General features: G+C 40.7%; 1 protein-coding gene across 1 annotated transcript in view; it reads right to left on the bottom strand.

Annotated features, from left to right (window-relative positions):
* NEGR1 (neuronal growth regulator 1) overlaps positions 1-23,889 on the bottom strand; it is a 315,598-nt gene that overhangs the window by 54,511 nt on the left and 237,198 nt on the right. Inside the window, exons 5-6 of the mRNA XM_076339938.1 lie at positions 22,598-22,718; positions 17,006-17,157 (exon numbers count right to left, since the gene is read on the bottom strand). Coding sequence (XP_076196053.1) covers positions 17,006-17,157; positions 22,598-22,718 — 273 coding nt within the window. The remainder of the gene's footprint in view (positions 1-17,005; positions 17,158-22,597; positions 22,719-23,889) is intronic.

Genomic DNA, 23,889 nt, shown 5'->3' with positions numbered 1-23,889 from the left:
ACTGAGGTCCCTTCAGATGCAGAGAAAGATTTCTAAAGCATTGCATTTCTAGCCTAGGGACACCCATTGCAGTTTATGAAATATAACAATAACTTTCGCAAACGAAGAAAACCTCAGACAGCACTTTTGCATTCTAAGAAGATACATCAATAGGGCTCGTTTGATGTCAAATTGAAAAGTGTTTCTCTCAGCGCTGTGTATCCAGTTACAAGACACTGTTGAGTATTATCAAAAATAAAACATAATAAAAGGCACAATCAATTTGAAATCTCTGTTGAGGACCTGCATTTATGAAGTCTTCCACATGGTTTACAATTTTTTTCCTATAACTTTTATCAGAAAAGCACTATTGAGGATACGATTTATGAAATTCCCTTCCCCTGCACACTTGGAGCATCTCAATTTCTCAATGAGCGGCTGCAGCCAGACCCACGGTGGACTGTCTGCCAAAAAGGAAAAGAAGAAGCCGTTGTTTTAAGCACGATCAGTTAAGGAAAACTTTTTGAAAGCTTCCTATTGTAACCTAACCTGTCGCTGTGTTGCCTGACATCCCATTTCAACTTGTATGTTGTGGTTTGCCCATCAATCCATAAATGTAAGCATCTGCCATGATCCCCTCTACACGACACACAGAGAGAGCTTTGCAGAGAGCACACCTGAATGTCAAGGGACGATCAATCAGCGCATAGTAACCAGTTATGGAGATTCTCATAAAAGAAAAAACCTTAAAATAAATTGCATGTTTTTAATTAAAATGAATGGAGGGAAAGGAATCGCTCTATTCATGAAAGAGAAAAAAGAACATTTTAGGAGTTTTCTGAAATTGATCTCTAAATGCTTAATCAACCCTTCTCAGCCTGTTGCTCTTCTAAACCAAGTTTAGAGAACAGCGCTGCATAACCGAATTGCAAAATAAACAAAGAAACAGAAAAGACAGACAACCCAATTGTCAGGGGTGCTACACTGAATATGACATTCTGTTGATGTCAAAGGTCTAATAAGGATGCTAATGAGTCTGTCCCTTTCCTGGTGCCATGTCACCTGTGTGCTGTCCGTGCCTTAGACAACAAAACCAGGGTGAAGCAAATAGAGAAACATATTGAATTTCTATTTCCTACCAACATTTTAATTATTTCTACATCACAAAAGTTACATGAAATACAACATTTTTATTTAGTTATTCAAGTTATAGTATTATAAAGCATAAACAATATTTGCTCATTAGTCCTTATTTCCTATTTCAGATTTTTCCAGAGACGACTGCTGCTTTAATGATTTTTACAGCTGCTGAGACCATAACAAAATGAAGAAAAAGCGACAAAGTAGTCTGCATCCTTTTAGCTTGGTCTTTCATTCATATGTATAAATAGGAAACTCATGAATAATGTAGATCTAGAAATCTGTTAGCATTTTTGCTGTTCGGAAACATATGATTAGCATTGCTCTGACTCCCAATAATTACAGTCATGTTCTCAGAGGTCATTCTTTAAATCTGCACAACTGTCGCTATATTTCTGGAAGTAAATAAGGCAAAATATATATCAGAGATGCAATACGATGCATGCCATGGCACTACCTCCTTCCTGTGTGTATAGCGGTATGCCTGCAACTGCTAATACTTTTAAAGAAATGCTTTTGCCAGGTTCATGATAATAGGCAGGTTTGTTAATTTTGTCCCACTTCTGAATATGCACAACTCCAATAAAAATAGCCTGGATGCAGGGGAGTCTTCTGGAAGACACCTTCCTCTCCTATACAACCCTGCAGTCCAGTTAAACCCTCTGCCCATGCCAACTTGTTTGCGTTCAGCCCGCACAAGGCTAGAGTATATCATTAAGCCATGCTTTGGCTTCCCTTGGAAAGACCAAGTGACATATAAAAATGCTTCTGCTTGCTGGCTGACTGCACCTTACCCGGATGTTGAAAAGAGGTAGACTTGTTTTTTTTCTGGCACGTGGTGGAAGCTATAAGCAATCTATAGGAGAGACAGCTGACCTCAATATTTAAGACCTTTGATCAATACGCCCGGCAGCATTTGCTCTGACACATGCACATTTGATCTGGGCTGTATGAAAGATTTGTGGGCTAGAAACACTATAAAATGTTGTGCTCTGTAACCAGCAAGAGTAATTCTATTTTTTCCCAGTTTTTTCCATGGGATATCTTGCCACACTAAATTATACTTATATGATAAATCTGGGGTTTTTTTATAAAGCTCTGCACATGCAGAAATGCCAGTTACACTATTCTGGTACAGTCAGAGATATCACTCAGCCATACACATACTAAAATTGCATCATGCATTTATACTTTGGCTAACATGAACAGTTCATTTCAGCGGAGCAGAGCATGATTTCTGAATAAATATTAACTTGGGGTCAGACAAGGAGTCTACCTGTAAGAATGCAAGTCCTGGTACACAAGAACCACATTTCTGCCCGTTGTCCTCTCACTGACTCAGATTAGTGACCTGGGGCCAGGACTTCTGTGTCCCATGGGCACACAGAGCAACCTTGAGCTAAGGAAAAGTCCCCACAGCAGCAGGCAGCTGAGCAATTCATCATCCCGATTATCAGAAAACAGGTAAACAGGGGAATCTGCCTGAGTCGCAACAGAGCAGCAACCTGGACACAGGGAGCTGACTGGGAAGAGTTCGTTCTCACTTTAGGTACCTAACCAAATTGCTAACATTTGTAGTCGATATATAGGCCAATAGATAGTACCTGTGCAATCAGGGTCCTTTATGCCCTGGGTCAGCCTTTAGAGATGCTCCCCCTGACCAAGGGGAGCCTGGGTTGCTGACCTAACCACCTCCAGGTTAACCTCCTCTAGGGTTTCCCAGGTGAAAGTCTTCTCCTGCTGCTTGCAGCTGTGGGAATACAGGCATAGACAACTCTTTCCGGAATAAAAGTCTCATTCTTATTTATAGACATTCTTGCCTGATCTATGCATTATTACTGTGTTTAGAGTAAGCATCCCCATCTCTGCAATCTTCATACGTATATAACACGTGCCTAGAAGATCTAGATGCTGTTCAACTGCTCTGATATTTGCTTTCAGTGGCACAGCAATTTGTGAATAAGTTATTTAATAATTACTGCGTAATTATAGTTCTACTGATCCCTGATGAACTGAAATCCACAGACAATGCCTATCAAATTAATCATTACAAATCTCTATAAATTACATGGTGAAATGTGCCAATGTCATGATGAAATTCATAAAACATCTACAATTTCTGTAAAAGGAGACTTAATTAAGCTAGAGTTATGGCTGCACATCTCTATCCAGAGTTTAAGAAGGAGCATGTTATAAGATTTGACTTTGAACTTTCCAAGAGAAATAGAAAGCCACATAATGCTACAAGTCAGAGAAAAAAAAAAGAGAGGACTACAACGGTGAACATTAATGTGGATTATTCCAGTTACAAATGAGTCATAGAGAAGTAAAACTGTTCTTCATTTGGTACTAGAAAATAGGTAGAACATGAGACGAACAGTGCCCAGCTAATCTATAGAACAAGCCATTGTGCAAACACTCAGAGGAAGGAAATGCATTTATTGCCTGGGGAGCTATTAAAAGCTGAGATCAAGGAACAGAAGTCTGCTGCAAATAGTCGACAAGAAAACAGAAGATCCAAGCACACACATCAATGGTTTAAAATAAACAACAACATGTGCTTCTCAGAGGATTCACTTATCTCCCACAAGGGATTTTGGTATATCAGACTGTGATAGCTGTTGTCAGACCCGATAACTTTTTCCTGGTCAAGGTAGTGAAATTTAAAATATTAGATTACCTGTTATTTACATATCAGGATCCTGCCTCAGAAGATTACACCCAAAACAAGGACGACTCCCTGCCAAGGTCAGAGGTAGACCTGCTCTTCTGCTGCTCCTTCTAATGCAGAATCAGTACAACTCATTAAGTGTCATGCTACAGCTTAGAATTTTGTTGCACAGATGAACTACTAATAGTAGTTCATAATACTAGCATATTATAAACATACTATTAGCATGCAAAACCTAAACATTATTTCTGTAAATGGAAATATCTTCTCCATTCTTTTGGATAACAAATCCACCTAAACCTTGCTGAGATAACCCTGGACTGACCCCAACTCCTCTTGCAGTCCCTCCTCAGCACCAAGGATGCCTACACCGACCCTTACTACATCATCCTTTCACTGCTTTAATAACATGCACAACAAACTGGCTACTTCTAATGTATTGAACATGAAAGAAATCTTCATCTGCAAAAAGACAAACAGGACTTCTTTTCTTAAATGCAAAACAATAAAAATCACCTTAAAGAAACCTAGAAATGTGAGTAGCTAGAAAGAGGGCATTAGGTAGAATTAGACCCAGGCCAATTGTTTTCGTTAATGCCAACCACATACCCCACTTGTTAAACAAGATAATAAAATCAAACCAGCACTAAATCCCTGGGTGAAACTAGGTTTTGTTTAGCTTTGCAGGGAGGTGTTCATTGGAACAGCAGAAAGGGAATTGTACTCAAGAGCTGCGTCTTCTTTTTTGACTTTTTTTTGTATGGAGCAGACCTGAGTCTTTAGGTTCATTTCTTTAGCACTGAGGACAAATCCTTTTGATAAACTCACTAAGCTTCATTGTCAAAATAATTTCGGTTCCTTGCCCCACCACTCTGTTGAAGACTGTTGCAGAACCCAGCTGTTTTAAGGGTTAGAAATCCTCCTCTCAGCCTGGATTTATGCATGACAAATTCATACCCATTCAATTTTTGGACCGGCTTCATCCCTTAGCCTAAGCAGTTATTTTCTCCAGCAGCACTTTATTGCTTTGATTTACATGTAGAAACAACCCTTTCCCAGCCTTTGCTTTGCTTTACCAGTATTGCGCAAATGTTTATTCAAGGGCAATTTCCTTTCACTTTGTCGTCATGTGCAGCATCACAGCCAGGTGCCAGTTACAAAACCCTGGGCAAACTGAGCAAAAATTAAGAGTCGTTAGCAGCTCTCTAACGAGCTCCAGCCACAGCTCCTTCCTGCTCTGCTGTGCCAGGGCGGCTGCGCAGCTGCAGCTCAGGCTGGCATCAGACCAAGGACACGAGGTCAGACACACCACGTTCCTCCTCACTCCCCTCCTTCCAAAATGACAGTGTCAGTAACTACAGATGTGCTAAAAGAAAATGTGTGAAAGTATTTTTATGTTCAAGAAAAGTCCCAGGCACTCTGGGAAAAACTTTATAAATGGGGGAATGATAGTTCCAGTCCCTGGACTGGGAATTTTATTTAAAGCAATGCAAATTTTGTAGGGTATTTTATATAACAACTATTAAGAAAGACCGTAAAGAGCTGAACTACCTTTCTCGCTTGCATTGACACTTGCATGTCCTGGACATGATGATCTATCTTCTCAGGTTGCACACTGACCTGTGGAACAATATTTACAGAGCCCCGGAGCAGTTTCAATGACTGCTGGTTGAAAGTAAATGCTGAAAGGTCAAGAATAAGCCTTTCATTTGCAAACAAAAATGGACTGGCTGCAAACTTTCTTTAGTAGGAGAACCATGTGTCTGATGGGTGACATAATGAAATTCAGACAGGATGATGACAAGTAGCGCAGGGAAACTTTAATCCTTTTTTCACATTGCATTCTAATTTAGAAATCTGCATTCAGGGAAAGCATTTTCTTATTTTGCAAAAAGTGCCATTTTGCTTCAAAATGTCAACCACTTAAGTCAATAATTAAAAGTACTGTTTTAAAACAGACATACTTTATACAATATACTGCTCTGCTAATAGCATGAATCTATTTTTTAAACTCAACTCTAGGTTAAGAAGAAAGGTGAAGAAGATGAAGAAATGCACCTTGCTGAAGAAGATTAAGAACTGCATAGAACTACCTTTAGCTGTAAATTGTAGCTTTAAAAACATTAAGGTCTCTGTTGATTTAGATAAGACACTGTTGGATCCTTACTCCAAAGTTAGTTTCTCCAGCCTGACAGATATTTTCTCATATACTTGCAGCACTGCGAAAGCTCAGCAATAGCATTAGGAATGAAAAGGGACTGGTACCAGATGTACATTTTATTGGCTAAATAAATAAAGGCTGTACCTTACTGTTATATTGTGATGTGCCTTAGTTTATGGTGTGGTTACTTCATGAGATTTGTTGCTTTCTCCCTCACATCCCCAGTAACTTAAAATGAAATGTTTTGTTCTTTCTCTCGGAGTAGTATTTTAACTGAGTAAATTAACAGAATTCAAATAATTAAGTTCTCCGGTTTGTGTTTTGTCTTTGAATTAAAGTTCATGAAATCTAAATATTGCATAGTCTAAAAATCTGAATATCTTTTTACAGGTCAATTTATAAGAGAAGGTCTATAACAGTAACAGCACCTTACTGCACAGTAAAATTCAGATTACTGTTGTCGATGCTTCACAGCAGAACATTTTATAGTCAAGGAATCAGTTTTGTTACTTGTGATAATATGTTTGGAAAAAAAGTACATTTCTGAAAAATTCATCATAGGTCTTTTTCACTAAGTATCTCTAATATTGCAAGCAATATCTAAGCATCTGATGCCAATGTTTTTTGCCTGAGGTTTGGAAAAGCCCTGAGAAGACTAAACTTTTCCACTCAATCTATTATTTAAAAATCAGTCAAAATCTCAACATGTAAACCTGTAGATGGAAATATGGATAACATTAATTTAGCGCTCTATTTTAGACGCTTATTGAAATACCTCAGCATTTTGTTACTGTCGTGGTTTAACGTCAGCCAGCAACTGAGCACCACGCAGCCACTTGCTCACCCCCGCCCCTGCCCCGGTGGGATGGGGGAGAGAATCAGAACAGTAAAAGTGTGAAAACTCGTGGGTTAAGATAAGAACAGTTTAATAATTGAAATAAAATAAAGCAAAAGAGTAATAATAATAATAATAATAATCATAATCATAATCATAATAGAAGAAGAATATACAAAGCAAGTGATGCACGATGCAATTGCTCACCATCCGCTGACCGATGCCCAGCCAGGCCCCTGAGCAGCGGTCACCACCCCATGGCCAACTCCCCCCAGTTTATATACTGAGCATGACGTCACATGGTATGGAATGTCCCTTTGGCCAGTTTGGGTCAGCTGTCCTGGCTGTGCCCCCTCCCAGCTTCTTGTGCACCTCCAGCCTTCTCAGTCGGTAGAGCATGGGAAACTAAAAAGTCCTTGACTAGTGTAAGCACTGCTTAGCAACAACTAAAACATCGGTGTGTTATCAACATTATTCTCATCCTAAATCCAAAACACAGCACTGTACCAGCTACTAGGAAGAAAATTAACTCTATCCCAGCCAAAGCCAGGACAGTAACTTATGTGATTCAGTACAGAGGTTAATTAGTGTTTATAGTGTGGACTCACTGGAAAAGCTCAGAGTTTTAAATCTCTGAATATATTTTTAGCTTTCTTGCAGAAAAAAAAAAAATTCTTTCTAATTTTCTTCTGTTCACAAACTGTTCAGACGCTTAGGAACATATAGCAGCTCTTAGAAAATGTAAATAGAAGCTGTGGAGGTCATCTCTATCTCTATTTTTTTTAGTAATCTCTACATTAGAGGACATTTGACACAATAGAAGCACACATGTTTTTCAGATAAACATTGTTTGGTTTCAAGCAACTGCTTTTGTTAAATAACCTAGAATTTATTTGGTAAATTATCTCAGTCATGGCATTTTCCAACCTGTCAGACTATTTGCTTAAATACTGAAGTCTTGGGTTTAAAAGTTATTCTATGATTTTCATGAAAATTATTGATATCCTTGATCAATAGCTAATTCCTTTATAAAGCCCCATGAGCTTTGGCCTCAACAACTTGTTATGAAAATAAGTTCTACGCTTGATAATATTTTAATGAAGAAGTGCTTTGCGTGAAGTTTAAAATTTGCCATTGATTAGTGTAAGTGAAAGCTCTCTTGGGCTTGTTTTATGAGAAAACTTCCTAATACACCTTCTATAGACCAGCCAACATGTCAATAAGCCTTTTTTGCTTTAGAAGGTAGACAGTAATCATCTTTAATCTCTTGACATAGCATTTTTTTCATCCTTTGTTTCCTATCACCCCTTTATGAACCTCCCCCCATTCTGCAAAATTTTTGAGGCCAAGGCTGAAGTCTGTATTCCAGATTGAGTTGTAAAATATATTTATATCATTACATTATAACACTTCTAGTTTTCATCCCATTTGTTATGCATGGTATTCTTTGGATTTTCAATTTTTCTAAAAAGTTAATTTACTTCAAGGTTTTCTACCTCTTGAAATGAAACACAAGTTCAAGAAGAGCTCTGATCATCGGTGCTCCTCTCCCTGGTCGGGGCATGGGCAGCCGCTGCCTTCAGCAGCGCACTGTAAATAAGTTCCACAGATGACCTTGAATGTTTTAATAATCATAATTAACTGATACCTAAGATGAACATTTAGACATGCTTCTAGACATGCTTCAACCTCTCTGATTTATCCAGTTCAGTAAGAATACGTGTCTAAACATTGTTAGCTATGGTTATAATTGCACAATTTGAGAACATAAACAGAAATGTAACAAAACATAACATAAAGACAACTTTGGTAAGAACCCATAGCAAAGATCACTGGGGGTTTTGTTTGGTTCCCCCCCCCCCCCCCGAACACAGGTACACTCTCAGGCTTTTAAAATTTCTTGCAAATGTCAAGGAGAAACACATGTTACTGGCCTTGCTCAGATGGGTTATTTCTACCTTGCCCCATCTCAGTCACTTATTGTCATATAATTCAGAATAAAGCTCAAGCTGGAAAATGGATTGAGAGAAAATTTCTCCTTAACTCTCAGCAATTGTTACCTGGAGCAGCAGTTGGCATCCATATGGAAGGATCTCAAACCTAACATCTAACAGAATTATTATGACTTACATAAATGGAGTATTTGGCCATTTATCTTATTCTGTATGAATACATGAATTTAAGATGCCAAGTTTTTAACTCTGCCAGACTCCTTGTCTCAGCAGTATCTTATGAAATTAGTCCCCCAGGTCTACTTGTGATGTAAAGAAAACTCTGTTTTACTTGTGCGCTGTTCAGCTGCATTGTACGTCTGCATTTCACCCTGTATGAGAACGGGGAGAGAAGAAAAGTTTTTACCTTGCCTATGAATCCCATTGGGAATGGTTGAAGGTTTTAAGAGAGTTGTTTTCCATTGGGAACATGATCACTCAATTAAAATGTCCTGGATGAATACACCTTGATCTTTGAGAAAGGTCCCCGAGGAACTGACTCCCAGGTTTATAACCCTGCCTCTCTAATTCTCTGAATTTCAACACGCTGATCAGGAGCTGGATATCCATCCCAGTCTCCATCCCCAGCACAGGTCCTTTCCATGATGGATTGCCTCTCCTGTAGCAGCTGGTCCTATTACGCCGACTTGGACATGGTAAGCAAAACTGAGGACTTAGACCAGAAGACCCACCAGTGAAGATAGAGCGCACACAGAGGGGAAAAAAAAGCAAGATCACCTTCAGTCTGTAATAGAAGAGGTACACCACAGACATTATGAGCTTCCAGATGGGACAATGCATCACGGAAAGATTTGGCTTGGCTTTATAAAGGGTATACCATTGAAACCCTACAGATGTGGACCTGGATGTCCCTTGCAGCAGGGCAGAAGCCATAAGAAAGCATGACAGCTCAGATGTGTGACCACCCCTTTACAAATGATTTGGAAGTTCCCAGAATGGATTTCAAATCTGCTCCTTGTCCATCACCCCTCCTGAGACATGGAGGAAGAGACCTTCCCTGCACACTCAGCAGGAGCTGGATGAGCAGATCAGGGCAACGACTGCACCGCCGGGTACAGGACTGGACGGGATGCCCCCAATGAAAAATTAGCTCCATGGCACCAGTTCTCTACACAGTGATGTCTACAGGAGAATTTGGGCTTGATCCAAACCTTATTAAATCAATACATGTCTTTTGACTGACTGCTGCAGTCTTTGAAAAGGCTCCTAATGCATATAGGAATTTTCATTTAAATTTTTATATGTATATAGATATATCTATTTTTTTTTTTTTTTTTTTTGTGCAGACCAGCCTGCCTGGCTGCGACATAACACAGAACTATGCAAATTTAAGTTTGATTTGCTTTGCAGGCCAGTATTTGAGAGATAAAATTGTAAAATCTTTCTTAGGTAATTGGACAACAGCTGAAACTGTGGACACAAAGGGAGTTTCCCTGGAGAATAAATTTCTTTCTAGAAATGTCAAATTTGTAAGCCAGGCAAAGCTATCGAGCTAAAACTTAGCAGAAACCTGTCACATATCCAAATACGCTAAAATATGATTTCTCAGTCAATAAAATGAAACTGCTGAGTTTAACAATGACACCAAACTATATGAACAGAAGATGACGCAAGCAGTCTTTGCACGATAACTAAAAGCTAAACTACTGATAATAAGGACCATCTGCAGCAGTGTCTTGTGGTTTAACCCAGCAGGCAGCTAAACACCACACAGCCGTTCGCTCACTCCCCCCCACCCAGTGGGGTGTGGGAGAAAATCGGGGGGGGAAAAAAAAGGTAAAATTCATGGGCTGAGATAAAGACAGTTTAATGGGACAGAAAAGGAAAGGAATGGATAATAATAATAATAATAAAAGAATATACAAAATAAGTGATGCACAATGCAATCGCTCACCAGCCGCCGACCGATGCCCAGTCAGTTCCTGAGCAGCGGTCACCACCCCCTGGCCAACTCCCCCCAGTTTATATACTGAGCATGATGTCATATGGTATGGAATATCCCTTTGGCCAGTTTGGGTCAGCTGTCCTGGCTCTGCCCCCTCCCAGCTTCTCACTGCCAGGGCATGAGAAGCTGAAAAGTCCCTGACTAGTGTAAGCACTACTTAGCAACAACTAAAACATCGGTGAGTTATCAACATTATTCTCATCCTAAATCCAAAACACAGCACTGTACCAGCTATTAGCAACTCTATCCCAGCCGAAACCAGGACACAGTGCCAGTCTTGCAGGGCCTGCACACAGCCTAGATGGTACAGGACAACTCCCATGGGAGGTCTGGAGGTCTCTGCCAGGGAGAAGTGAGCATGGCCAGTGATGCAGCCCAGAGCTTGTCTGCATCAGGGGAATATCATTCCAGGCAAAATAACAAATGCTCGTCCTGAAGGAGGTCTTGGGCTGCAGCTGGGGCCATGCACCGTGCATGGGGGGAACACGTCGAAACAAGTGCCCCACAGACAGAGCCGCTGCACTACTAACCCGAGCAGTGCAGCCGCTGCCACCAGATCCCTGCAGCACAGCTGCATTGCATGGCCCCTTTGCTCTAAATATGTCTCTGGAGAGGCTGAGTTTGAGAAGTTCACATCCCAGCTCCCAGATGTGTTTGGTGAAAAAAAAAGAAAAAAAGAAAAAAGAAAAAAAGGAAAAGAAACTAAAGCTTGCTAAAGCTGGAAGAATAAGGGCATACAGAAACCTTTAAGGGTTAAGAAGAGTCACTTCAGGAATATGACTGCAGCCCAGGCATCAGATAACGTTAAATTACCATTGCAAAATGGTGATGGAAGAATACCTGTCCCAGAAGCAAGCTTGGGCACCCCGTCACCACTATTATTGACAATGGTAGTGCAAATGCATGTGTTTATCAGTACATAACGCTACTAATTTTGTATCTTGCTCATTTCAGAAGAGGCTTTTATGAGCTTGGAGACAATTATTTTGCCATGGCACTGCCCTTCCCTCCCTCTGTCCAGATCTTATTTCTTCTTACTCCTGAGAAACCCTACTCTGTCTTCTTCCCATGGAGACTATGACGGGTGGAAGCAGGCTTCAGCTGCAGTAAGAAAATGTCTGGTTTAAATACGAAGGAAGAGTTGCTAATGCAGGAAAGAAGCACGGCTACAACCTGACCACGATGGGTCACTATGGATTGAGGGGAGCAGGTCCAACAGCTGCCAGGAACAATGACTGTCATTGTGAGCCTGCCCTCAGACAGAAGACTGAGATGATCTCTGAAGTCCCCTTAAGCCTAGTTTTTCTTTGATTTTCATGACTTGGCACAGCAGAAAATGACCATGCAAAATGGTTGCCTGTTCCCTTATTTAGAAGATGCATCATAGCAAAGCCATTACACCACTCTGCAGATACCCTTGATAACTCTGAGTCTTTGATGTTCCAGTAGATATAGCCAACGCTACACCAATTATACATAGTGCCACTGAGGAACATGCATATTATTACATGTTATGTGCAATTTACAATGAGTTAATTTAAATTTTTGGAAGAATATTAATTTTTTTTTGCATTTCAGACATGAAACCCAATGTATTAAAAATATTAATACAGCAGTTTAATTGGGAATCTTTATGTAGGAACCAGGACACAATGCAATCAACACATATAAATTGAGGGCACGGTCTGGCGCTTCCTAGCATGTAGAAATGTTTGAGACAAGATTATAAGCATGTTGCACTAACCATAAGTTCACAGTTGGATGCTTATCCAATAAAGTAGTTTTGTTTAGCTGCAGCAATTAAATTAGCACAGAAAATACTACCACATCTCTCACACACCTTGCTATGTTCCTTCTCCTTCCAAATGTCACTACTGACCTTTTCTGCAGCTCTTCACAATTATTTACATTTTTGAATAATTACTGACAATATATCTAAGATTTCTGTATAAACCTGAATGTCAGTAACACCTGTGGATTATATAACCAGCCATTTAAAGGAAGCAATTTCTTTGCCAGCTGTTAGTAACAGACATGGATGCTTCCTCTGTATTACAAGTTTTCTTAAGAAAGGTACCTCTTACCAGACAAGTTATTTATAGCATTCCTAAAAATACTATGGAATGTATAGGAGGTGCTCTTTAGAAAATAAAAAGAACATCTTTGCTTAAGAATAAACACACACATATCTACTAGAGAAATAATGATTATTTTAACCTTCTGCGAGGCGATGGCTTACGTGAATCCAGACTTTTGTGGATGATATATCTTCAGGGGACACACAGAGATCACACATGTAGCAGTGAATTTAATGTCTCTATGAACAGTCTCTTAAGTAGATGTATAGTTTTTATAGATGTATAGATTAAATCTACATGCTGATTAAAAATACAGGATTTCAACAAGCACTCAATTTCCTGCCCTAATTTAACAAGTGCTCAGGCAGAGGAGAGAGGAGATGAGGACAGGCTTGCAGAGGCGTGGGGTTGGCGTTGCACCCATGACTGAGCCAGGATACTAAAATGGTACACCCTACAACCTGACTTATACAGCCTGGACCTCTAGAGCCATGGAGCAGAGCTGAGCCCCGTGCCTGGCTCAGGATCTCCAGCAGCTCATCAAGGGCTTGTGGTGGCAGCATCTCACCCCATGTCCTGCTGCGGGGAGCAGGGACTGAGCAACAGCTCCACCTTTGTCCTCATCCATGAAAGGTAGGAAAAACCTTCTGCCATGACTCAGCTTTGATAAGAGAAAGTAAGAAATCCGCTACCAACTGTGGCTCCTGGCCAGGAGAGGAGACATCTTGGTAAGGACGTTGCTGCTTTAGCAGCAATAGAGACCATCTCAGTTTTGGCTGCTTGAGAAAAACAGTTGAATAAACCTACCTCAGTGCCAATGGTTAATGATAACTCCCTCCCCTTGCAATGGCCTTGCAAATTTGTTTGTAGGAAAATGTCTTTTGTCTTGAATTAAGATTGTACTAATTTAAAAGCAAAATCTGCTTACAGAAGGGCTATTCCATTCCCCATTGGTTCCTCGCCCCTGTAGATGGAACCTCTTACCTTGGTTACACACTCTAACACCTCATCTCCTGGGTTTAATGAGTCAACAATTCCATGCTTTATTTACAGGAAAGTACTACATTCTTCTTCTTCTTAAGTACCAGAAATTCTGGGAAAAGCCAGCATAGGCAGTGCTAAACATCTGATCAGTTAGATCCATAGATGGCAGGATGGGACTGTCCAGCAAACACTCCTCATGTGAGTGATCTGGGAGGATCATGTACTTCATACACTTACCCACAAAAAACAACACATTTGGATGATACAGATTCATGGACTTAGCCATGAATAATTAGCAAGTTGCCATTCATTATTAATTTATTGGAACCACTGCTTCTCTGTATTTTTCCTGCAAAGGTCAGTCTTTCTATTTTACAGCTGCTGAATTTATTACAAATAGCTAGATCTTAGACATGGCCAACAAGTCTTCAGTTAGGGATATGATAAATTTCATTATGTTTGCGGGATCTGGGATGTTCGTAACTCCCCAGACATGAAGTTCTTCTGCAAACTGATCTAGCTATCTGTCCCCGGGACAGAAGTGGCTCTGGGTGACCTTCTGCTGGGTGTCCCCAGCTCACAGCAGCAGTGGGGTTGTCCTCTGTCCTCTGGCCATGGGTGAGCTGCCATACCCCAGACAAGTTCTCCTCCTTCCCCATCCATCCCACAGGCACCATCAGGTACAGCTCCATTAATCTACTGTCTCCTTTGCCCAGTCCATGTCTGCAGTCACACAAAGTCAGTTTTACCTTGTCCTGACATCCCTTTACCCACTTTATGACTTTCTATTAGCTCAAGGTTGCCTTTATGGATCACAGAAAGCCAGAGCCCTCTTGGTAGTAGAAGGAATAATCCTTTTTCTGGTATCCTTGAGTTTTATATCTGCATAGGATGCAGACACCAACAACGGAGAATATGATTAGCTCTGTTCCCGAGAAAGGCTCCCACTGTGCACAGCTACAATGTCATTTATATATTACATGGGGATGTGCAAAGAAAGAAAATACAGATTTTTTTAACTCTGCTAAAACATTTTTCTTAAAAAACCCAACAGCAGACAGAAGCAACCAATTAGCAATTATCTAGCGATATTGGGCAAGGTGCCAATACCTAACAGCAGAGGTGTGTAGACTTCCATGCTCAGGATTTGAACTGCTCCTGCGTTATGACAGCGTTTTGATAAAAACCCCTGTGTCTGCAAACCAGTTGCAGTTTCACATGGGAAAGCAGCGGGGCATGCGGCGGGGCTCCCAAATCATGGCCATTACTGGCAGCTGTGCTAATGATGCTATTCCAACTGCTCCACATCTCAGACTGTATTGCACCAATGCAATTAACAGTTTAAAATACATGCTGAAATAAGACATCAATGTCTAATTTTTAACTTTTGTCAAGTAACATGATGATCAAATTATATTTAACCCTATATTTGACTATCAAATATTGCAACCAACCATTAACTGCTAACACTTCCCCCACACATACCTGAACCAGCGCATATGTTCAGCTATCATTGCCAACAAAATAAAAAGTAAGTAGTGTTTCACAAGAGAAAATTCTCTCTGAAGGATTAAGGAGTCCATACTTAATAAGTTGCTACCCTGTGATTTTTTTTTTTATTTTTTTTTTTTAAAGTGATACTCTTTCTAGATAACATTAATGCAAACTATGAGCAAGGAAAAAACTCCACCAAATGATCTTCATTCCCAACTGAAATTTAGATCACTGCCTTTTGGAAACCTCTCCTTGTTTTGACTAGATTAAAAAAAATCATAGTATAATATAAGACATTTCATCTTGGTCTTTCAGTCAAACCTCTGAGCTAACATCACCCCCATATTTCATTCCGTGAGGTCAGGATCAGACCCCGATTTCAGTATTTTCTCTCAGACTGTTCTGCTTCACACATCCCATCTCTTTCATGATGGAGAACATCTATTTTTATGATTTGTAACAATGTATTTGGTACTTATATGACATTTTCAACCTCTGCATCTCAAAGTGCTTTTTAAGGGTGGCTACATGGTACCTCAATAATTTAAAACTGATAAAATCCTGGCAGCAACTAACAGACAGATTCAACTCTGCTCTGTTCAAAATTAAATCAAACCTTCATTTTACCTTCTCTGAATTGCAAATACACCAAATACTACCTGCTTCTGGCATAATATTCCTTTGTTTTCACTTCTTGCATTTTCTGTTTAAAATAAGTGTAACTTTGTTCCACTTTGTTAATGATTTCTCAAATATTAAAGAAAATGGCAGCAAAGGCTTCATGCTATTTTCTGCCTATTACGTCTCTTCTGCAGTAATTCAGAATATCCTGACAATACATATCATATAGGAAGTATATTCAGAAGGAAGTTTCATGGCTAGAAGGCAATAACCCTAGGATTTAAGCAACTGAAAATCTACATTTCCACTCAATAAGAAATATCTTTATGTAGAGAAAAGTGTGTAGGATATATTCTAAGTTTTTTCTTTCAGTTTTATCACTACCAGAACAGATTAACAGTGAAGTTCAACTACGAACACCTTTGGATGCCATTAACAGATGGCTAGATATTCAACAAAGGTGAAATACTACAAATTCACAGGTAAAAATGTCTTTCAAGCAGGACATTTGAGACCCATTTTAGGTAACCTTCATGCTAAAAATCTCAATGCATTGCTTTTCCTATTACAATGCTTATTGCCTTTTCCAAAAAATTTAACTTCAAGTCCTCCGCAACTTCTCCGTACCAGAGGCCGATGACTGACAAACCGACCTGTGAGCAGGGCTCTGGCACACCCCAGTTATTCAGCTCAGTATATTCCTTGAAACTAGCTGAAAAAGTTTTAAACTTTGTTTACAGTGGTACCTTAGTGATCCATTATTACTATTCTGAGTAGAAAGATTTTCTCATGCTAATTCTGTCTCTATACCATGATGGCGGGTTGGGTTCAGTTGTGGGTTTTGTGTAGATTCATAACTCATTGATATCCACAAAATGTGCCATCACTTTCAGAACAGAAACCCTTCTGCAGCACGGAATAAGTAACCAGATGAATTATTTCCCAGTACTGAGGAACACAATGGTATTTATATGTCTTGTGAAGAAACCAGGGGGAAAAAAGCATACTACTATTTTTTGGCTTTTGAATCCATGTATGTGGAAACAAATAACCATGAACATTTGCCACGTGTCCACGTTACTTACGGTTGAGAGGCAGGCTGGCATTGGTCGTCCCTAGCTTGTTGGCAGCGACACATGTATAGTTGCCAAAATGCTCTTCTGTGACATTGGTAACAGTAAGAAGTGATCTTGTACTATAATTTTTAATAGTAATTCCTTGTTGACCATTGATCAGTCTAGAAAGCAAAAAGAAAATTTCTGTAACTCATATACCGTAACCAATAAATTCCTCTTTTTTTTCTTTCCTTTTTTTTTTTTTCTTTTTTTGCAGACATTACTGGTAGCACAGTAAGCTGTTTGCAAGCTACCGATGTAGTCTGTCGAGCAAAATTATCATAGTGGCAGATCGGAGAGGCCATGGGCAACACTGGAGCTGTGGGGTGTTGAGGGGAACAGTTTCTGCCTGTGTCCCCTGTACATTCGAAAGAAAATAAAGACTGACACCCATGGCTCTGCCTGCCTGGCCATAGGATAGGATATAAACTCTCAGATGGAGAGCTTAGATTTTAAATTGGACAAACCTAACTAAAAAATTAAATACCCCATTTGGGGCAGAAAAGTATTATGATAAGTCTTTCAGAGAGCTTTTTTTTCAGACTCTGGAGATTGCTTGTGTCCTTACACACCACCACCTGATGGCAGATGAGGATTAGTTAGCCCGAAATGCGACTACGTAGGATTGTGACCACAGTTTATTTTACATGCCTCTACAGCTACAAATTAGGCTTGCAATTACAAAAGATGTGCTACAGCAGCACTACATCCTGAGACAGGAACCTGAACAGAAACCAGGTAACGAAGCATAGGAAAAAGCCAAACCAGGGCTTTTTTCACCTGGCTCTGTTTCCCTGGCTTTGAGCTTCCCACCCCAAATTTCATAGGAACTGTGCAGGTCTTCTGATGTTGCTTCCAAAGCCATGTCAGAAGCACCGCTGCTGCACCGGGGCAAAGAAACATGACCAATTTAAATGTTGCTCTTGTAGTTAAACCATTTCTGATCAAACAAGGAGATGAAAAGGGTAACCATGTTATTAAAATATTAGTTACAGTTGATTACTCATAATTCCTTATATTTCACATAAGGAGCAGAGTTCCAGATTAAGTATACAATTTTTGTTTGATATATTGAAAGACATAATCGTATATCCTGGGAACGAATGCAATCTTTTAACATTCTGTCTAAAAACATTTCAAGTCTATCATTAATTGCACTTCTGCATGTTGTGGATTGAATACTTCTCATTGTTACATGAATGCCTCTGTTCCCATTTAATCACTATACGCTGCTGCACATACAGGGGGCTTCTCTTCCCTGTGCAGTTTGTGTTGCTGTAAAGGACTCTGGTCTGCTCTGCGCAGCCCATCGTCAGGGAGAGGACATAGCACAACCTACGGACACACGTGGTTTTGCAGGAAACAAAAAAATGGGATTGAAATGCCTGGTTTGGGGTGAATGCTGCAGTTAGAAGATTCATCTTTTCTCCAGACTTGTGAAAGGCAGAAGCTTGTCCTTTCAACTTATGCACGTGCTTCTGCACACAGATGTTCTCCTTCTAAAACTGCCAATGTCTGTCCCTCTTTCTGCCTCTCCTGCAGAAAAACCCAAGAGCCTCCTCTGCTCCGAAACACACCCTGCTACGATGCTCCCATGCCAGCATGCCGTGCCTCATAGCCAGCGACAGCGTTATCAGCGTGGCAGCAACTTATGCCTGCATGTGGTGGTCAGGGAGGTGGAGCAGGCAGGTGCTCAACAGCACACCCTAGTTACTCCCTCGAGCCCCAGGTCAGATGCTTTCCTCAGGATGCTCCTTCCCCAGCAGGGAGGGCACGAGCTGCAGCCACGGCTGCCTTCCCTTCCCGCTGCCTTTCAGGGTTTGAACCCCCTTATCCCCTCTCCCAGGGGACCTCGGGGTACTGGAGTGATAGCTCCACTTTCATCTATGGCTTATTCCTACCAGCTGTTTCCAAGCCACCTCCATCCTTTTGGCCCATAACTGCAATTTGAACTGCAGCATCTCTATTTTACAGCTATAAGGTTTAACTCATTTTTTTGTCCAGAAAACAGTGGGGTGTTGGGATTTCTGCCATCCCCATGCCCCGTCAGAGGCGACATTCATATCAAAGATTTAACTGCGTCTGCCTGATGTGATCTTCTGCCTTCCCCAGGCTGCCAAAAGGACAAGCGCTGTGGGTGCCAGCTCAGACCCCTTCCCCTCCTCCTCTTGCCCTCCTTCCTCTCCCACTGCTCCTACCAGCACAGTCTGGACGGCGTCACCTTTCTTCCACATCCCTGCTAGGAAGTGCCTGACACTGGGGGCCAGAACTGGAAGTGGAGTAAATGGAATCGGATAGATATGCATATCAATAAGCCATGTAATTAACGGACCGAGGAGTTGGCATTAGTTAGCATATACTCATCAGTTTTGAGGATTTCCATTTGCAGTTGTAACAACCAGATGCTTTTACTTTTAAATTAATTACTCCCATGTGCTGCTCTGCTTAGCTTATTGACTGAACATGGCCTTTATTACTTGTCTGGGTTTTACCAAGTTACTTCTCAGGCTGGAACAGCGTTTTAAGTTGTGTGTAGCCACCCTACACATTTCTTCATTTTACTGCTTTGTACCCCTAGTTATAAGGGGAAGAGCGATCACCTTTTTATTCCAGAGATTATGCCTACGCATCCAAAGAAGGTCATGCATCAGTGCCAGCCCTGAGGGGTACCTACCTTTGGTTTCATATTTGAATACCTTCACGTTATTATAATATATTAAGCCATTATAATAAGTTTTGTTATTTCAAATGTAAGTCTTGTTTTCTTTGTCAAGGATAAGGGAATTAATATTTTTAGATAGGCAACTTTTGGGCTTTTTCCCTGTGGCTGTTTAATGTCTCAGATCTAATTTCTGCGTAACCCTATAACATAACATAATTGAACTGTTGTGAATTTCAGAAACTGGGAGTCAGCACAGTGAAGTCATTCTCCTCTCCACAGGGAATCCTTGTACAGTTTTAGAAGCCACACACTTTTATAATTTTAAGATGCTTTTAATAACTTTTCCTCAAAATTTCCAGTCCCTTCCCAGCTCACCCCACCCTCCCCGTCTCGGGGTACCCTCGGCTCAAGGTCTGTGCAGCCACTTGACAGCTCCCGCATGGAGTTCAAGGCACCGCTTTTGACAGATAAAGTGCTAAATGGTCTGAAACCTGCCAGTGAGACCCCTCCTCGCCTTTCCCCAGCTACAACAGGAGAGTGGAGATGTTCATCCTGCCTGCTCCCTGTCCTGGAAAGTAAGACAGCCTCTGGCGGGCTGCAGCGCTCAGGCTTTGGGCTCTTTGCCTTGCGCTTGGCCAGGGAAGAATATTGCAAAGCACGCTTGTGCACCAATGCTTACGGAAAGTTAACAAACAGCAACACCTGTGAGCTCAATGATTAGGTAGGTTTAGTCCTGCAAGCTCTCTGTCTCGAAGACCAGTAGTTTTAACGGGATGTAGTCTGTGACTGCTTTTATGTTTAGTTTTAATGGCTATTTTATGATGACATGATCCCTGGAGTCTGGAAGCCGTGGGTTTTGATTTACATTAATCTAAGTAACAACAATACAGTTTACAGACCCAAAAGGCTTGTTTCAGACACTGAATGTATACTTGGGGTTTCAGATTTAACTCTCACTGTTCGTTTATTCAAAGATTCATCCAGATTCACACACACACACAAAAAAGTCCCAATCCAAGACTGATGAAAATGGGATTCTTTCTATGCTATTAGCAGAAAATAAAGCAGGGCGTGCACTCCCAGTATATAAATTTAGTCTTGTAGTATATCTGCAAATTATCTGCAGGATAATGTACGTGCTACTCTGAACTACCTGTGAAAGCAGACTCTTCTCAGTTTTGCATTAAAACAATGACTGAGCTGTCCAAGGCTCATTTTGTGCTGGCTTTCCATCCTCCAGAGGTAAAGGGGATATACTGGAGAGAAAAACCAATGTGTATGTATTGTCCTCTTTCCTGCAAGTGGTGGAGGTTCAGAGATTCCCAGTACCTTTGTAGTCACATATGTCTAGCATGTCTGTCAACAACAGTTTAGCAAAAAAGGATGGCCCATTAGACTTAACATAATATTTGAGCAGTAAGATGCAATAGGACAGTACATTTCTTGCTGGTTATAGCAAGCCTCAGGTGATACATCAACCGAAACAGAAAACAGAAAGCACAACTTTGGCATCCTGAAATGCTCTGCTTAGTCTTTCTTGCTGCTGCCACGGCACCGAATGTGGTCATGAAGAAAGGAATTGGTCAATGTTATAAATAGAAAGGTGATTATCGTGCTGGAAATGGCTAATTGAATCCAGAGTGCTAAAACCTACAATACTTTCTACATAACATATGTTTCTGCTGCAGCTACCCCCCAAATGTGTACAATATAATATGCACCTTTGGAAATAGGATGCAGATGAATTTCACCAACAGAAGGAAAACATTTAGTGTTACATATAGTCAAGATCGATTATATTGTTTTAGAGAATGCTTTAGGATATGGTCAAAGTGCAATAGTTACAACTGCTCTGAAAACTCACAAAGGAAGATGAGCAGCTAATGCTCCTAAAGGAGAGCAGCTGGCCAGTGAGAAATGAGCTGACGGATGGCTTTCTCTGAAAAATGGTCATTAATATTCTTATGTCAACTCCCAGGTTTAATGGGATATTCGAGCTGAGAAACCCAGCCCTTGGAAGCCAGGAAATTCCAGAAGCTAGAAGGTGCATATGGACAGTCGCTTACAAAGGACAGTATCCACTTGCTTTTGCACCAATATGTAAACTTAACAGAAACAAGCTCTTAGATAACCTAAGAGCTGTAAAACAAAATTTCCTATTCAAAAAGAAAAATATCTACCTGTTTAATGAGCTGCCTGTTATCATTATATAGTACTAACAACCTGCAAATGAAACTGACTGTAAGGAAAACCAAAGCACGTGGTTAGTTTCTAGGGTTCGAGCAGAGACCGCTTCCCTGACCCCCTCTTGGATGCTGTGAAGTGCAGCAGCTTTACTTGAGTCTGTGGACTAGAAACCTGTAGTCTAGACCACTAATGGCACAACTGGGTGAAAATTCATACACATTAAGGTTTGGTTGAAAGTCTTGTTCATGAAATGACCTTCCCACGCCCAAAACCCTCAGTGGGAAAGCTATGAAGATGAATTTAAAAAAAAATAGAAGATCCTTTTAGTAGACTTTTTCAGTGCCTTTCTGGTTATTATACTTAAAGGGCTGTAATTACTAAAGCATGTTTAAACGTTAGGCTCATTATTGGAATTATCACTATCACAGCCCAGCCACGGACAGCCTGATTATGCCACATTTTTGTGGCACAGAAACTATGACCACAAGGAAACCAGGAAACTCCCCCAAAAGCCGTGCAGAACGGTTGTTGGTACGCGACACCTCCAAGCACCCACTGTTTAAAGCTTGGCATTAATTTCAGGACAGCCTGCTGGACTTGTCATCACGGGGGACAAACCCAGCCTGGCGGTCTCCTCTCTCTTTCACCCGGGTCCCCACAGGCGAGCAGCATCCCCAGCAGCATGAGTGGGTCGGTGAGCACCGGCTACTTACTTCCTCTCTCCTTTGTACCACTCAAAGACTGGGGCAGGAACTCCTGCACCTTCGCACCGTATCAGTCCGTTCCCTCCAAGCATCACACCGCTGGATTTAAGTTCCTGAATTGTGGGGGCAACTGAAAAAAAAGAATTGTAAAATGGATATTTGCATCTAGATACGCAGATTGTTTAACGCCACTTCTCTTCAGCACGCTTTACGTTACTCTCAGCCTGGCGCATGTTTTCCAGCTTGGTTCACAATCACGTTTTCTTCCAGCAGTGTAAAAATTATCCCACACAGCAGATTCTGATACAGATCTGTGTATCTGGTATAAAAAACACAACTGAGACATGAAGAAAGATCAATCCCATACTCAAAAAAAGCTGTTTTTCCAACTCAGTGACTCAACATAAGGTATAACTATTTATAAGCGTTAGTGTTATACAAGATGTATCTAAAACCTGAGAATCAGAAAAAAGCACATGAAGCCCCAACACCGATGCCGGCTGAGAGGCTGTGGGGTCCCACTGGGCTCGGCTGGGTGGAGCCCCCACAGCTGGGGAGGAGTACGGCAGCGCCTGGGGTGCAGGGTCCAAAGCAAAGAGAACATGGCCAGCACCACTTATCTTCTTCATCATGTCTTCTGCAAATGCCCCATAAACCGCATGGGCTCAAATGGGCTTTGAGATCTTGTTTTGCATATTAAAAGAACAAACTTGCTTTCACAACTGTAAATACCATATAACAGCATGACTTTTCCAGTATTACACTGGATATAGAGTTGTTTCAGTAAATATATTTTGTCTTTTTAAATAGTAAACATTGTAAATAACAATACACATTTTAAGCTTAGAACTACAGATACAAATAAAGATAAAAAGCGATTGTCAGTTTTTCCAGTTGCTAGTGAAAGGCAACTGTAAGCTGAAAATAAAACACAACAAATTCCTTAGGAAAGAGATTATCAAAGGAAAGGCTGAACAACAACTGCCTTCTCCCTGGAATCTCTTTTACGTTTTCTGTTTTTAAACAATAATTTATGTGCATAATAAAAACGCTATAAAAAACCACACACAGAACTTATAAATAAAAATCTGTTTATTTTTTCCCAAGCAGTTTTCCAGATGTTGCTTTAAGGTGTTTATGTACATGTAAAACGCTGACTGCCTCTAGACTGCTTCTTTCACCATCTCACCCATCGCTCAGCACGCCACGTTAAGAGACCATAATCTTTTACAGGAACCAGCCACACTAAAGAAGCATCAGATACATGAAAGAGCAGAGTGACAGCCAGGTTCCCTGCATGG

This window comes from Aptenodytes patagonicus, chromosome 5 (genome assembly GCF_965638725.1).
Source record: "Aptenodytes patagonicus chromosome 5, bAptPat1.pri.cur, whole genome shotgun sequence".
Lineage (NCBI taxonomy): Eukaryota > Metazoa > Chordata > Aves > Sphenisciformes > Spheniscidae > Aptenodytes > Aptenodytes patagonicus.
Note: the sequence above shows the minus strand (reverse complement) of the source record. Positions and strands in the feature narration are given on the sequence as shown.